The sequence below is a fragment of the Notamacropus eugenii genome, chromosome 2, assembly GCF_028372415.1.
Source record: "Notamacropus eugenii isolate mMacEug1 chromosome 2, mMacEug1.pri_v2, whole genome shotgun sequence".
Classification (NCBI taxonomy): Eukaryota; Metazoa; Chordata; class Mammalia; order Diprotodontia; family Macropodidae; genus Notamacropus; species Notamacropus eugenii.
In genome coordinates this window covers 464,719,998-464,737,519 of record NC_092873.1, presented here as the reverse complement: position 1 = coordinate 464,737,519, position 17,522 = coordinate 464,719,998, and the positions used below count along the sequence as shown (strand labels likewise).

Genomic DNA, 17,522 nt, shown 5'->3' with positions numbered 1-17,522 from the left:
TTCCTATCCTCTCTATTACTCTAAATCCCATCTCTCTAGGGACAGGTTTTAGAAAACTTCTCAGTGTTATAGCTCTTCGTTATGGAAGTCCTCCTGTGGGCCTTGTCAACTTGTTAGAATAGGGGCTCATCAAAGAAAGGAGTGATTTCAGTATTTTTCTTTGTTATTTTCAGCACTTACCACAGTACCACATCATGAGTACTTCTTAAATGTTTTTTTGATATTTTGATTGATTGATAGGTTTAACTAAGAGGCTAAAGATTCAAGCAAGGCGCCAAAACATAGAATTTTGGCCTTCCCCCCACCACACACACTCTCTACTTCCCTTTGCTCTTTCCTTTTCTATGCTTCCTGATTATCTGATATTATTTGAAGCATAATTATTTTATTTCATAGGTCGAGTACAGGTACATAATAATGATGATAATGTTAATAGTATTAGCGCTTTTGTAACACTTTAAGATTTCCAAAATGCTTCACAGCCACCCTGGAAGGCTTGTAATTCACAATGTATAGATGAGGAAATTGACTCAGGCAGAGGTTCAGTAACTTGCCCAGGGTCAAAGAGCTAGTAAATATCAGAGGTTGGATTTGAACTCAGGTTTTCCTAGCTTTATGTCCAGCACTCTTATCCATTCTATCACCAGCTGCTTCCTTATATTTTTTCTTTCATTCTCAGATACCAAATCCAGTTAAATTATGATGAATTGCTTGAAGTTAAGTGGGTATGTTTGTTTTCTTAAATGACTGTTTTATTTAAATTGTGTCTGATTGTTTTATTTTTCTCTGAATCAGTGGTATTTAATAGAAGAAAAAAGTTCCCTCTCTTACCATACCATAAGCACCCTCACCTTCATAATAAAAAAGTTTTCTTATGTCTTGACATACTACAGAATAAAGTATCCCTTAGCAACCATTGTGCCAGGCACGTAATCAGTGCTTGTTAATTTTTGGTAAAATACTTCTGTTTGACAGCATACCTGTCAGGGAGATAAAATGAAAACATCTAATGTATTAACAGGAAAGAAGGTAGGAAACCTTAATTTTATCTGCATAGAAATGTGATGTTTTGGGGAAAAGTATTTATTTACCAAGATATGGGAGAGAGTAGAGGACAAACTGTAATTCAGAATTCTTTTTTTTTTTCGATATTTTGTTATTAGAAAAGGTGAAGGAGCTGATCTGTTAAAACATTGAATTGAATATAAAGAAATTAATAAATGAATTCATTTATTAATTGTATTAACCATATCCATATAAAATTTTGGTTGCTTTATCATATGATGGTTCCACCTCCCTTTATTTTTGTCCCCAGTTTTATAGTGTTAAAGAATATATGCCCCTTTACCTACTCCTGCCATTGAACTGTAAACTCCTTGAGGAGATGACTTGTTTTTATCTTCCTATACCATGCATCTCACAGTGCTTGATAACATGGTAGTCACTTAATAAATGCTTGTTTAAATGAATGAATGCTGAGAGAGAATTTTCCCTTCTAAACCTAGAGAGTTTGATCAAGTGAGGGTTTTTTAAGAATGGGACGTATGTGGGCATGTTTGTAAGCAGCTGGGAAGGAGCCACTAGATGTGGAGAGATTGCATGAAGATTAGAGAAAGTGGAAATAACAGAGTGTGCAACCTGCTGAAGAGGATGGGATGAGATTAAGGATCTGCCTTAGCAAGGAGAAAGGCCATCTCTTCTTGTGAGATGGGTGAAAGTAGTGGAGGAAAATGCTTGAGTGACAGATGAAAAGAAGAACTGAGCTCTCCTTAAATTGTTTCTTTTTTTCAGAGAAATGAGCCAAAGCCTCCTGCTGAGAGAGCAGGAGGAGGGATACTTTTTGTGTACACTGTGGTGGGGGGAGGTAGTCTTAAGAGGAACAGTGTTTGAAATGACTGTGATGAGTGGAATGGAAAATTGATTAGGAAGGTATAAAAGACTTTCTTCTAGTCTCCACTAGAGTCCCACCTTCTACAAGAAGCCTTGATCAGCCCTTAATTTTAGTATCTTTCCTCTGATACTCCCAGTTTATCCTATATATACCTTGTTTGTATATAGCTGTTTTCACAGATGTTTGCATATTCCCCTATTAGACTATGAGCTACTTGAGAGCAGGGAGTTTCTTGCCTTTCTTTATATCACCAGTGCCTTAATAGTAGGTGCCTAATAAAAACTAGGTGACAGACTGACAGGGACGTTTTCTTAGCATTTTCTCCTAGTTTATTCTACCATTTTATCATCCAAAAAGGAATTTGTGGGTATAGAACTCTAAAGTATATTTGTATATTTGTTTTTGAAACAGTCATAGTCATTGCTGTCTCTGCTGTTTCTGAAGTGGCAGGTGTGTAGTAAATGAAGCTTATGGCAGAATAGCAATGACTAGATTTTCTGTCCTCCAGAGCTTCCCTGAAGAGGGTTACTAGATTTTACCAGTATAAATTAAGATGTAATTGCTTTCCTAGAGCAATATGCTATTTTCTGAACATTCTCTGAATGCCAGTGAAGGCAGATGAGGAAGGGATGATGCCATACAAAAGTACCGTGGGGAACAAGTGAAGGTAAGAATGAAGGCTGCAGATTAAATCAGACCAAAACATAAAGAATATCATAGAATAGGATTTTACTTCAGCATTTTTAGAGGACTAATAAATGAACTTTAAGGTATTCAGAGTTTAGTTTTCTTTGAAACCAGTAATGGTATTGTATATTTTTTAAATGTGCAATAAGATAGGCATAAGAGAGAGAAAAATAGTATCTCTGGGCGAATTATGCGGCACTCTTGAAAAGCAGAATGGATTCCAGGTCTTCTGCTAACTAGCTGTGTGACTCTGATGTAACAATAAAACAACGTGACTCTGAACAAATGACTTGCCCTCTCTGTGCCTCAGGTTCCTTAGCTATAATGAGAGTGTTGAATGAGATGATCTCTATGGTCACTTGCAGCTTTAAGAATCTCTTAGTAGGCGATTTTGGGAGCACCATCTAACTCAACTTTTACAGCCTGACCAACAACCTCGATCCCCCCCAAAATGGCAACTGCTGTCAGGGATCAGCTGACTGTGAGTGTCCTAAAGGAAGACCAGGTTCCTCATTACAAGATCACTGTTGTTAGAGTTGGTGCAGTTGGCGTGGCATGTGCCATCAGTATCTTAATGAAGGATTTGGCTGATGAACTTGATCTACTTGATGTAATAGAAGACAAACTAAAGGAAGAGGTAGATGATAGATCTCCAACATGGCAGCCTTTTCCTCGAAACACTAAAGATTATTTCTGGCGAAGGCTATAGTGTCACTGCAAACTCAAAGCTGGTTGTTGTTGCGGCTCAGAAATGTCAACTGGAGGGAAAAAGTCATCTTAATTTTGGTCAAGCTAATGTGGATATCTTTAAATTCATCATTCCCAATATTGTTAAATACAGCCCTAATTGCAAACTACTTATTGTTTCCAATGACATGTGACTTAAGAGCTAAGTGGCTTTCCTAGAAACCTTCTTGTTGGGAGTGGTTGCAATCCAGATTCTGCCTGTTTCTGTTACCTAATGGGGGAGAGACTTGGTGTCCATACTTGAAGTGGTCATGGATAGATCCTTGGGGAACATGGGGACTCCAGTGTTCCTGTGTGGAGTGATGTGAATGTTGCCAGTGTCTCTGGACAATTTTTATCCTGCTTTACTGATTCAGAGAATTGGAAAGATGTTCATAAACAGGTGGTTGAAAGTGCTTATGACATGTTCAAGGTGAAGGGCTCCACTTCATAGGCCATTGGCTGGTCTGTGGCAGATCTGGCAGAAAGCATCATGAAGAATCTGAGGAGAGTGCATCCAATTTCCACCATGATTAAGAACCTATATGGCATTAATGAAGATGTCTTCCTTAGTGTCCTATGCATCTTGGGGCAGAATGGCATTTCAGATGTGGTGAAGGTAAACCTGACTCTGGAGGAGGAGGGGGGCCATTTAAAAAAGAGTGCAGATACTCTTTGGGGAATCCAGTCCAGAAGGAGATGCAATTTTAAAACCTTTTAATGTACTTTTTTACTATCGAGAGAACATGGCAGCAGTTTAGGAGGTTTATGTATGATGCACTTTTCAGATACGTCAAATCCTTCCTCCGATTAGTGATTTAACACCAGAAATGTTGTTGTGTTTGTCCTTTATAGCCGAAGAACACCGTGCCATCGGAGAAATGATGAATGACTTGCACTTGACTTTGTTTTGAATGAGGGAGGGAAATGTAAGGTCACCAGCCTCACTTTTCCTCCACAGCCATCTGAATCCAGTGACCAGATATTCATCAGGATGACTGGAGATGACCCAGGATGCAATGTGGGACCTTGGCCCCTTTAGGCCTGTGAACACATTGTAGTCTCTTCCTAAAGTTAGAAATGGGGAACAGTACAGTGTGACTGCTGTTTGTTAAACCCTGTTGTTGTTTGCATGTGATACTGAATATGACTTGTACGGCCTCAGTAATTGGTATCAAACAGAGCCGGCGCCCCACAGGTATGTAACTACCTGCCTTGTATGTAGGTGCTGCAGGTTCCCGAAAGTCTAGAAAACAAATTTCTAGATACAAAACACCATACAATAGTAATACATTTTGATGCATTGATTACCTTTGTGCTCCCTTCCATTAGGGCTTTACAGCATGACCCCATGTATCACCTTTCCAGAGGAACTGATTTTGTCTGTACATATATACATGTACATATATATATGTATACATATACATACACATATACATATATATCTCAATAGTTGTAAATTCCCATATGGTGTAAAAAGATCTGCATACATACAATGATACAACCAGTTCCTCAAGTGTCAACCCTGAATACTGATTTAAACAGCAAATAACTGATTTAAAAGAAAAAGAATCTCGTAATCACTAGAAATTAGTCCATTCCTTTAAGTTCACCTACTTATTTTTCAGAAATTATTTATCTAATTGCAATTCTTTTTACCTTTTTTTTCACATTTTCCCCTTCTGTTATAATTTATACTCAATTATCCATTAGTAGTTGAGGGGGAAAAGTAGCTTCAAGAAGTAGTAATACTTCACATTGTGCTTCAGAAAACTTAGTTGGGAAATATTATTTGTCAACCCTCACTACGTTTTTCTCTTTCATGGTCTCCTTCCTGCTAGACAGCAAAATGCTAGCTTGTATCATAGCATAGCTTTGTGGCAAAATTTTTCAAATACATTTTCTCTTGTGAGAATTTGCTTGTGGAAAATCTTTAGCATAGATGGGTGATAATGCTAAAATATTCTATGTGTTTTGTTTGCATTTGTGTTTGCAGACCTCAGCAATAGTAAAACTGCAGGGCTCCCTTTTTGAAATGAGGTTGAGCTGCTCATTATTAAAAGATATTACTCTCTTATTCCCTAGGTCTCTCAATAAGCATGAAATAACATAATTTGCCCAAATATTTCTGACTGAGCGAAATCAATACATAGATTTCCTGAGACTTATAAATTTGAAATTTAACCATAAATAACTATAGTCTGAAAGTGACTCAGAAGAATTCTTCTTTTGACAAGAGGGAAAGTGCTTATATAACAAAAACAAGCTTAGAATGTGTTTATCTCAAATCTTTTGAAAATTTTTTTCTTTTTTATTATAACATTGCAAACATTAATATTTTGCTATATAAGGAACAGAAAAATAAAGCTGTATATGAAACCATGAATCTTGCCTCTATACAGTATTTTTGATCATTCAAATTTAATGTAGTAATAATTTCAGCACTACCTTGCTTCTCAGTGTCACCTTCTGAAATTCCTTTTTTTTCTATTTATAATGGATCATTGATGATCTTTTATTTCTTTTCTTCCTTTTTTCAAGTATTTCTGTCACTACTTCCCTACAGCTCCATCGTATCAAAAATAAAAGCTTTCCTCTGGTAAAAAGCATAGTCAAGCAAACTATTGTATGTTTCACTGGTTCATGACTGTCTCTACATCAGAAAGTGTTTCACCAGTGGTCTTTTGCAGTCATTGCATTGGACACTTGAGTCTTTGATAACTTTCCTTTATATAGTTGTAGCCATAAACTGTTCTCCTAGTGCTTTTTACTTTAGTCTGCACCTGTTCATACGTGCTCCCCTAAGACTCTGAATCCATCCCTGTAAGATTACTTTACATTAACTTTCCATAATTTGTTCAGTCATTCCTCAACTGATGGGCATACCTTTTATTTCCAGTCCTTTGCTACAACAAAAAAAAGTGCTGCTACAAATACTTTTTGTACATGTGTATTACCTCTGTATTTTATCTCTTTGGAGGATATAAGCCTAATAGTGGTATTACTGGATTAAGGGATATGCCCAAATTTATGAGTTTCAGGGTCTAGTTCCAAATTGCTTTCCCAAATGGTTGGACCATTTCTCATTCCACCAGTATAGTATATTAGTATGCCTGTCCCTCACTATGCCCAAAGAGCTATAAAAAACTATATATAACCTTTGATCCAGCAATACTACTACTAGGTCTGTATCGCAAAGAGATCACAAAAATGGAAAAAGGAATTTTTTGTATAAAAATATGTATAGTAGTTCTTTTTGTGGTGGCAAAGAATTGGAAATTGAGGGAATGTCATCAATTGGGAAATTGACTGAATAAATTGTGGCATATGATTGTGATGAAATACTCCTGTGATATAAGAAGTGACAAGCAGGATGCGCTCAGAAAAACCTAGTGAAGTGAGCAGAACCAGAACATTGTCTACAGTAACAGCAGTGCTGTATGATGTTCAGCTGTGAAAGACTTAGCTATTTTCAGCAATACAATGATTCAAGTCAGTTCCAAAGGAATTATGATGAGAAATGCTGTCCCTATCCAAAGAAAGAACTGGTAGAGTCTGCATATAGATTGAAGCATACTATTTTTCATTTGTTTTTCTTGGGGGTATTTTCTTTTGGTTTTTTTTGTCTGTCTTCTTTTACAACATGACTAATATGGAAATATGTTTTGCATGATTGCACATGTATAACCTATATCAAACTGCTTACCATCTCAGGGAGGGGAAAGGGAGAAAGTTTTGGAACTCAAAATTTTAAAAAATGAATGTAAAAAGTTGTTTTTGCATGTAATGGGCATTCCCTCGATTTCCAGTTTTGGGACACCACAAAAAGAGCTGCTATAAATGTTTTTATACATGTGGGACCCTTTCCCATTTCTATGATCCTTTGAGATAGAGTCCCAGAAGTGATATTGCTGGGTCAAAGAGTATGCATATTTTTGTAGCCTTTGGATATAGTTCCAAACTGCTCTCCAGAATGATTGGATCAGCTCACAGCTCCACTAACAATGAATTGGTGTTCCAGTACTCCCACATCTTTATGCCTGTCTTTCAACATTGTCATTTTCCTTTTTTATCGTCTCTGAAAACCTGAACCGCATTCACATTTGTGTTATTATTAGTGATTTACTTTGACAAATCTCTCTTCATATACTTAGACCATTTATCTATTGGGGAATGGTTCTTCCTATATATTTGACCTTTTCCCTGTCCCTTAGATATTGGACCTTTATCAGAGAAATTCGCTACTTCCCCCCCACAAAAAAATCCTTATTTAACTGTTTCCTTTCTAGTTCCAATACAATGCTTTTGTTTGTTCATAAAAGAGTCAATTTTATTTTATCAAAATTGTCCATTTTATCTCTTGTGATTTTCCTTATTCCTCGCTTAGATAAGAACTCTTTTCCTCTGTGTCCATAGCTGTGAAGTCATCTCCTTCCTGCCACCTCTTATTTGTTTATTATGTGATCTTTTACATGTAGGTTATGTATCCTTTTAGAACTTATTATTCTATATGATGTGAGATGTTAGTCTAAACCTAATTTCTTTAAGACTTCTTTGCAGTTTTCCCAGAAGTTTTGTCTCATAGTGTGTCCTTACTTACCTCAGCATTTGGAGCCTTTAGGTTTATTAAACACTAGATTGCTTCTGGTTTATCCCAGTTCTTCCGTTTTATCTTTAAGAATACTACTTGTATCACTCCAGTCTGTCTCCTGTTTTTAACCACATTTATTTTTGGTGACATTTGAATGTACCCATCACATTTGAATCTTGGCACATATTAAATGAAAAACATTATGACTAAGCCGTGATAGATTCTGTCTCATTTTTAATTTTTTGGTACTTTCATTAGACTAACCGGTTTAAATTTAGTATAAGCTAATGTATTTGTGCCCTTTTTCTTGTGTTTTTATATTAGAAAAACAGCTAATACAAAATCACTGAGAGCATTTTAAGTGATAAGTGATAGTTCTGTAGCTCACATTGCCTACAATATGAAGCACCTGAAGACAGTATGCCTCTGAACAATTCAGTAGTACTTTTGAATGTTAAGTGATTTTTATTTAGCATTTTGTTTTTCCTAATTTGGTACAGTACCATAAAGCACCAATAAATCACATTTTAATATGTCAGTGACTTTAATGATTTCATTGACATGAGCACTGCCTCCACCAATGCAGATTGCAGCTCTTCTGTGACTTAGTGTATAAATACATCATAGCATACGTAAAAAGATTTTTATGGAGCAAAGTAGACTTGAAGGATTGACTTAAAAGATGAAATCAAAATTCTGTCTTCTCTATCAGTCTCCTTCCATTTTCACTTTCCCTGGAATTTCATCTAAATTTAGAATTTGGTCTACATGCCTACACTACAAAAAGATACTAAGTACCTGAAAGGTCTGTTGTTCTGTACATAATAGAAACAATCTTATGCCAAACAGTGTTAGTTAGCAGTGACTTTAAAAGAATTTTGGACTTTTTCTTTATCTTTGACTGTAAGCTGCCCTCTTATGGTTAGAATTAAAATAATTATTTTTCTACCCTACAGAGTAGTATTTGGATTTTGTTTTTGTGTTGATATATAGCAAAGAGCTCCCAAAAACTTCCCTTTTAAAAATATATATAATCCCTTCTTATAATAGATGAGTAGTGAATGTTTATTATTGATAACAAATTTGAAGGACTTTTGTCATCTGGCCTTCACTGAGCAACTACTCAGTTTAGATGAAAAGTTTTCTTTGTTGACCTTTTATGAGAACTTGGTAAAGAATTTTGGGGTTGATTGTGGGGAATTAATAAATAATTAATGTTATTAAAATCTACTTTTTCTCCTTCTATCCCTCTCTTCCTACCCTTCCTTTCTCCCCCCAGCTCGAGACCACTCAGACACCTCCGTGTTCTTTTATCTTTGGATTGTCTTCTACATCATCAGCTCTTGCTATACCCTCTTCTGGGATCTAAAGATGGACTGGGGTCTCTTTGATAGGAATGCTGGGGAAAATACCTTCCTTCGGGAAGAGATTGTCTACCCCCAAAAGGTACGTACTCAAAACATTCATGTTCGTGAAAGGTTATGAACAATCTCAGGGACATGATATAATATCACAAATCATGTATTTCAGTTTGGAAGGGATTATCTAGGCCAGAGATTCTTAACATGGAATCTATGGATCAATTATGTGAGGTCTATAAACTTAGATGGGAAAAAATTTACATTTTTATTTCAGTGTCCTTGATTTCCTTTGCAATCCTGTGTGTTTTATGCATTTAATAACATGATCCTGATAAGGAGTCTGTGTGTTTTTCCAGACTACTAAGGGGTCTGTAATGAGGGAATTGAGGGGATTAGGACAATTATTACTTGTGGAAATTTAGTGAACCGCTGACTTCATCTTATGACTCAGTTCTGGAGCTAGCTTAGTTCCCTTTCTATCTGGTCCAAATTCTGTCTTGTGAAAAACTTTATTCAGTTATGGCAATTGGGAGAAACCTTTATTGCATTGTTTGAACCTGGTCCTTCATGACCAGGAAACTGGACCACCTTTCTCTGCTTCTTAGAGACCCTTACCAAGGATCTCAGTGATGCTGACTAGCAGATCCAAAGATTGATGCAAGTCATTTTCTCACAATTGTAAATCTCAAGCATCCCATGTGTCATCTGAAAACTGGCACCATGCTGATCAATCAGTTATTGTTTTCATGTTTCTGTGGCTGTATATAGATACTTGGGGAAAGTGGCACACCTCTTTTTCTGAATTCAGGGAATTGCACCTGTTTGCTTGCCCCCTCCCAACTTGGAAAGTCCATAATCTTTTCTCCAATTAGAAATCACATTTCCTAATGTTGTATTGTTTCCTCTTAGTCTTATTTGACTAATTGTTTTTAATGTATAAAAATCTGTCTCACCTTGTATTCAGGGTCCAGGCCTAACCTGAGGAGGTCTCATTTTGGTTTGTTGGGCAATTGCCATACATTGCTTAATAAATCCATATGCTAGGAAGATCAAACCTTTGTTTCCTCAGTTATTTCATCTTTCACCTGCCAAAACAACAAGTCAGTTGAAGTCAGACTTGTTAAATTCTAGATTAAGAAATTATTTGCCCAGAGTACAGAAACAGCAAGTAGCAGAACCAGGGTTGGAACCCAGATCTTTTCACTTCAAATCTAGCTCTTTTTCTGTTTTTTTGTTCTCATTACTTAGGCTTTCTTGTGCCATGGATCAAATCCTAATACAGCAGATAATGATTAAAAAGCAGATCAATTACGCAAAAATATTTAAAAGCTCCCATTCACTAATTTCAAAAATTCTTATAACACAATCCTATTGCATCCACCAAAAAATTATAATGTTCACTTAGTATTCATTATAACAGGATGTGATTTGTGTATTAGTCAGTCATGGATTATTATTAAGTGCTACATGAGAATCAATTGAAGGAATTGTGATCATTTGCCCCTGAGAAAAAGACAGGACTCAGGGGGAGACATGACAGTTGTGTTCAAGAATTTGAAGGATTGACTTATTTGAAGGAGGACTTAGATTTGTTGTCAGGACTAGCAATTGTGGGTTAAGGTAATGGAGGGCAAATTGAGGTTTGATGTTCTGATCAAAGGAACTACCGTTCAGTCCTCCTGAACCTATAGAGCTTCCTGGCTGCGTCCAGCAGTAGCCTACTAAAACTCCCAACCAGGGATAAGCTGACAGACTCAAACTTGGTAATGTCAAACTTGGGTTAGGAATTTACTAGGCTCAGACCAGAAGATCTGTGAGTAGACTTCACCTGAGATCACATCACTTGGGAGCATTGAAAGCTTGAGGTCCCCAGCCTACATTGTAAAAGTAGGACACAAGAACAAAAGCTCAGCCCTGAACTTCCCCTTCCCCAGAAGTGTGCAGAACCCAACCCTAACTCAAGTCCGAAGTCAAAAAGCTGGAAGAAAAAGCAAAAGAAGAAAAGAACCTGACCATAAAGAGCTGCTCTGGAGGGAATCTTAAGAAAAGAATGTGATGATCATAATTAGCCAGCATTTCCTTATCAAGAAAAGGTCATGCCAAACTAAACTGATTTATTTTTTTAATAGTTATTAGTGGTGGAAATACTGGAGATATGATTAACCTACAACATATCCAGTCCAGTCAACATGCCTACTATGTGCCAGGCACTGTGCTAAGTGCTAGGTATACAAAGAAAAGCCAAAAACATTCTCTTTTCTCATGGAGCTCACAGTCTAATGAGAGAGACAAAATGCGAACCACTGTGTGAAGACAAGCTATAGACAGGACAAATAGGAAATAGTTAACAGAGAAAAAGCACTACAGTAAAGAGGCATTAGAAAAGACTTCCTTTAGTAAGTAAGATTTTAATTGGACCAGAGAAGCCAGGGGGTGCAAAAGGTAAAGAATTCCAGTCATGGGAGACAGCCAATGAAAATGCCCAGAATCAGGAGATGAAATGTCATGTGTGGGGCCAGTGTCACTAGATCTCAGAATATGTTAAAGAAAATTAGAGTATGTAAGACAAGGTCAGGTTATGAAGAGTTTTTATAGGCATCTCAAATGATGAGCTAGCTCTGGCAATGCACGCATCAACCTCATCATCTATGTGTACCTCCCTAGAAAGAATACTGCCAAGGTAAGTAAACTTATCCACAGCATTCAGAATTTCTCCATTTGCTGTAACTGATGGTTCCATGTGTGGATGGTTTGATGCTGGCTGGTGGAGGATGTCTATTTTCTTGGTGTTAATTGTTAGGCCAAAATTAGCAGTTTGATCCTGTAGGCAATAGGGAACCATTGGAGTTGAGTGTGTGGGAGGCAATGACATGATCATACTTGTACTTTAAAAAGATCAGTGTGATGGCTATGAATAGAGGATGAACTGGAGCGTGAAGAGACTTGAAGAAGGTAAACCAACTAGAAAACTACAGTAATAGGGAAGTTAGGAGCAGAAGAGAGTTGGGAGGGAGGGAGGGAGGTAGGGGGGTAGTTTTAAACATATTGAGTTTAAAATGTCTTGCGACATGCAGTTTGAAATGTCCATTAGAGAGTTGAAGATGTGTAACTAGAGGTCAGTGAAAGGTTACGGCTAAATAAATCTATCTGAAAATAGTCTTCGTTGAAATAATTGAAAACATGGGAATCGATGAGATCACCAAGTGATTAAAGTCCTCTGTGCCATTTAAAGTTCTTCACAACCCAGCCCTTTCCTAGTCCTCCAGTCTTCTTATACTTGACTTCCCTCTGTTTAACTCTCCATTTCAGCTGCCTTGGTCTTGCACATTGCCCTGTCTCTTGTTTCCATGCCTTCACACAAGCTTTCCCCCAGTTGCCTCCTCAGTCTGCTCTACCTTTCAGAAGCCCAGGCTTTCTTCAAAATTCAGCTCATGTTGTTGTTTGTCCTTTGTGCTTGAAGAGGACCAAAGTGACATCCCAATGTCAGGGTCAATGTGCAGTGTGTGTACAACTGTACCTTAGGTAAAGGGGTAAATGACATACTTATTAAATTTGCAGAGGATTAGAAGTTGAAAAGTATAGCTAATGCTGCACTAATACAGAATCCAACAGGCTTAATCATATCCAAAGAAATTTAATCAGGATAATTGTAAAGAAAGTACCTTGTAGGTCAAAGCATATATTGGCTATTATTATTATTCCTCACCTGTAGGTTATAGATGTGAAAATTTGTGTTTGTTTTAGTAGCAGTCAAAAAAAAAATATTTTTTACTTTCTTAGAGGGAAAATGCAAAACCCCTGGGAGACTTCACCAATGCAGATTCCCTTTTACAACTTAATGGGTGGTTTTGGACTTTTACTGAGGTTGAACCTCCTTTTTTTTTTAAAGAGAGGAAACTGAGTTTAGAGAGGCTGTGACTTCTCCAGTCACATAGGTAATAAATAGTAGAACTTAGACCTGAGCTGTGATTGGAGGGCAGAGTGAAGAATGCCTTTTTTAGCCTCCATTTTAGGAGGAGGCCCAGGCCAGCTATTTCTTCATTCCTCACATTACTGCATTCTTTTGGACTCCTCCAGCATGTCCATGCCCTGGATGCCTTCCCTCCCCTCTAATTCACTCCCACACTTTACCTTCCTTTTAAAGTGTGGACTTTCCCCATTAGATTATAAGATCCTTGAGAAACTTTCTTTTTTCATATTTGCATCTCCAGCTCTTAACACAGTACTTTGGCCTATAGCAGGAACTAAATAAATATTGACTGTCTGACTCTACAGTCAGTGTTCCTTCTATTCCACAACGCTACTGTGACTAAACTGATTTCGCCATTATGACTGAGAATTGTCTGGATATCTTTTGGGCAGCTCAATTTATGCTGGCACCTAAAGTCACAAAGTTAGACTGTCCCTCATATCACGAAAAGAAATTCTCATCTTTACACAAACTAGAAAGATAATTCGCTGAAATAACTTAATGTCATTCTTTGCCAGGCAGATGTATTGTGTCAGAGTCAATGAGGTATCATGAAAAGACGTGAGCTAGAAGACTTGAAGATAAGTCCCATTTTTACTACATATTAGCTCAGAGACCTTAAAGCAAGTCTCTTAACATCTCTGAGTCTTAACTTTGGTTATCTCTACAGTAATGCTACTACTTAACTACTCTCTACAGATGATAGGCAATATCTTATAGTAGATAGAGGGTGGGTGGCCTTGAGTGAGGAAGACCTGGGTTCTAGTCCCACCTCTAATACGTACTGGCTGTGTGACCCTGGACAAGTGCCCTAGATAATTCTTTTAAGACAATAAGTTGGAGAGAATGTGCTGACCTTCATTGGTAGGAGGGAGCTTCCATATTAGGAAGTTCCCTCTTCTGATAAAATTACAGGTACCAATCCTCTCCCTTCTACTTCTGGGTGTTATTGTGAGGATGGATAAAATAGCAGATATCTAAGTACCTTATTCCTGCAAAGTACTTTCTAATTATAAATTATTATATTACAATTTTAAAAAATGAGGCTATGCATTCTTGTCATGTAGTGCTCAGGAATGAAATAGTTGAACATCTTATGAATAGAGCTAAGTTTGCACATTAATTTTACCTACTGTAAGAGGTAGTAGTGTTTTCCTGTGATATTTTTTAATAGTTAATGTGAACCTGCCTAGCAAAACAAAAATTTGAAGGACTCTCAAAATTAAAGATCCTATATCTTTCCAAGAGAACAGAGAACAGAATTCTCTTGGCTCAGAATATAATCCTCACTTGAAAATTTTCCTTGACTTTGGAATCTTATCTAATTTGCACTCCACCAAGTCATGTAATCACTAGTAAAGATTGTGTAAAATCTCAGCAAGGTGTGGAGATGACCCTGTATTTTCCAAGGTTGTACCAGTGGGGAGTAAGCTCTCTCAGCTTCTATCAAGCCAAAAAGACTTTGTTTACCAGCATCAGGCAACTACAACTACAAATAATTCCAGAGTGAAACAACTGGACTAAAACCAAAACACTGCAGACGTGTCTGGTGACAAAAGGAAAGTCCATTGCTGTAAAGATAATATTGCATAGGTATCTGGAATGTAAGATCTATGAACCAAGGTAAGCTGGATGTGGTGAAACAGGAGGTGAAGTGATTAAATGTCAACATCTGGGATGTCAGTGAACTTAAATGGGAGAGAATGAATGAATTTTATTCAGGAAATTGTTACATCTACTACTGTGAGCAAAAATCCCTTAGAAGAAATGGAGCAGCCCTCATAAGCAATAAAAGGGTGAGAAAAGCAGTACCAGGGCATAATCCTCAAAAGTAATAAATAGAATGATATCTGTTCAAATCCAAGGCAAACTATTCAACATAACAGTAATACAAATCTATGCTCCAACCAATGATGCCAGAGGCCAAAATTGTTCAATTCTATTAAGACCTATCACACCTTCTAGAAATAACATAAAAAAAAAAAAAGTCACATCGAAAAAAGATAATTACAATAACAGTCCACTTCAGCCTTAGGGTACACAGTGATGCAGGACAGAGACTAATACAGTTTTGTTAAGATAACTTGCTGGTCATAGCAAACACTCTTTTTCAGCAAGCCAAAAGGTGACTTCACATGGACATCACTAGATAGTCAATATTGAAATCAAATTGATTATATACTTTGCAACTTAATACGTCAGTTAGAGCAAGACCTGGAGCTTACTGGTTCAGATGTGGTTCAGATCATGAGCTTCTTATTGCAAAATTTAGGCTTAAATTGAACAAAGAAGGGGAAATCATCAAACTATATAGGTATAACTTAAACAAAATTCTTTATGAGTATGTGCTGTGTCCCGTGCAGTAGTTTGAACAGGGGTCACCTGTAAGGGGGCAACAGCGCATGTGGGAATAGAAGAAAACACATACATGAAATTGTTCAAGGCATAGCCTGGACAGGCTTGGGAACAAGTGACTGCCCCAAGCCACTTTAGGAGTCAACTTTTACTTCAGAATTGACGTCATGGTTACATTCCAAGATAAGGAGAGGCAAACATACGTTTCCTGGGAGAGCACAAAGATATAAAATGTATAACTTTTACAACCCATTGTCCTGTCTTCATGATATAGAATTCTGTACAATTTACTTAAGGGATATTCTGCCCAGCTGGGTTCCCAAGGAGGCATGCTTGACCTCACAGTCATGTCCCTGCTGTTGCTGGAGACATATACCTCATATACAACTTTTGCTGCTTATGAGGCTTGTGAAATCAAGGTGCAGTAGGTTGGAGTCCCGCAAATATGAAGCAGAAGTGATGAAAGTATTTAAGGGAGTAGATCTGACAGAGTATTTGAAGAACTATGGACAGAGATTTACAATATTGTATGGGAGGCAGCAACCAAAAACATCCCAAAGAAAAAGAAGAGCAAGAAAGCAAAATGGCAGTCTGATGAGGCTTTACAAATAACAGGAAAGAAAGGAAGAGAAAGGCAAAGGAGAAAAGGAAGGATAAACCCAACTGAATACAGAATGCTAGAAAATAGCAAAGAGAGAGAAGGTTTTCTTAAATAAGCAATGCAAAGAAGTAGAAGAAAACAATAGAGTGGGAAAGATGAGTCTCTTCAGGAAGACTAGAGATATCAGTGGAATGTTTTATGCAAAAATGGGCATGATAAAAGACCAAAATGGTAGGAACTTAACAGAAATATAAAAGATTAAGAAGAAGTGGCAAGAGATATACAGAAGGAATATACAAGAAAGATTTTAACATCACTGATAAACACAATGGTATGGTTACTGACTTAGGCAGACATCCTGGAGAATGAAATCAAGTGGGCCTTAGGAAGCCTTGCTAACAGTAAGGTTAGTGGAAGTGATGGAATACCAATTGAACTGTTTAAAATCCTAAAAGATGATGCTGTTAAAGCGTTGAAGTCAGAATGCCAGCAAATTTGGAAAATTCAGCAGTGTCCACTGGATTGGAAAAGGTCAATTTTACACTCCCATCTTAAGAGCAATGCCAAAGAATGTTCAAACTGTCAAACAGTTTCACTCATTTTACATGCCAGCAAAGTTATGCTTAAGATTATGCAAGCTGAGCTTCAGTAATATATGAATCAGGATTTAATAGAGGAGCAGGCTGGTTTTCAAAGAGGCAGAGGAGCTAGAGACCAAATTGCCAACATTTTCTGCATAGTGTAGAAAGCCAGGGAGTTCCAGAAAAACAAATACTTCTGCTTCATTGATTACTCTAAAGCCTTTTAAAGTATGAATGACAACAAATTGTGGTAAGAGATGGGTCTTACTTGTTTTCTGAGAAGCCCATATGAGAATCAAGAGTCAACAGTTAGAAGTGAACATGGAACAACTGATTGGTTCAAGACTGGGAAAGGAGTACGACAAGGCTGTATATTGTCACCTTAGTTATTTAACATATATGTAGAGTACATCATGCAAAATGACAGACTGGACAAATCAAAAGGTGGAAATAAAATTGCCGGGAGAATTATAACAACTTCAGATATGACAGTGATACAGAAAGCTGATACAGATCAGAAAATGAAGAATTGAGAAACCTCTTGATGAGAGTAAAATAGGAGAGTGTGAAAGCTAGTTTGAAGCATTATTAAAAAATAAAACTAAGATCATGGCATCTATTGGTCCTATTACTTCTGGCAAATAGAGGAATATTAAATAGACACTATCAGATATTATGTTCTTGGGCTCAATTATCACTGCAGATGGTAACTGCAGCCATGAAATTAGATGTTTGTTCCTTGGAAAGAAAGCTATGGGC

General features: G+C 37.1%; 1 protein-coding gene across 1 annotated transcript in view; it reads left to right on the top strand.

Annotated features, from left to right (window-relative positions):
- The window catches only part of XPR1 (xenotropic and polytropic retrovirus receptor 1), a 219,367-nt gene that overhangs the window by 176,499 nt on the left and 25,346 nt on the right, over window positions 1-17,522 (top strand). Inside the window, exon 12 of the mRNA XM_072648484.1 lies at window positions 9,175-9,341. Coding sequence (XP_072504585.1) covers window positions 9,175-9,341 — 167 coding nt within the window. The remainder of the gene's footprint in view (window positions 1-9,174; window positions 9,342-17,522) is intronic.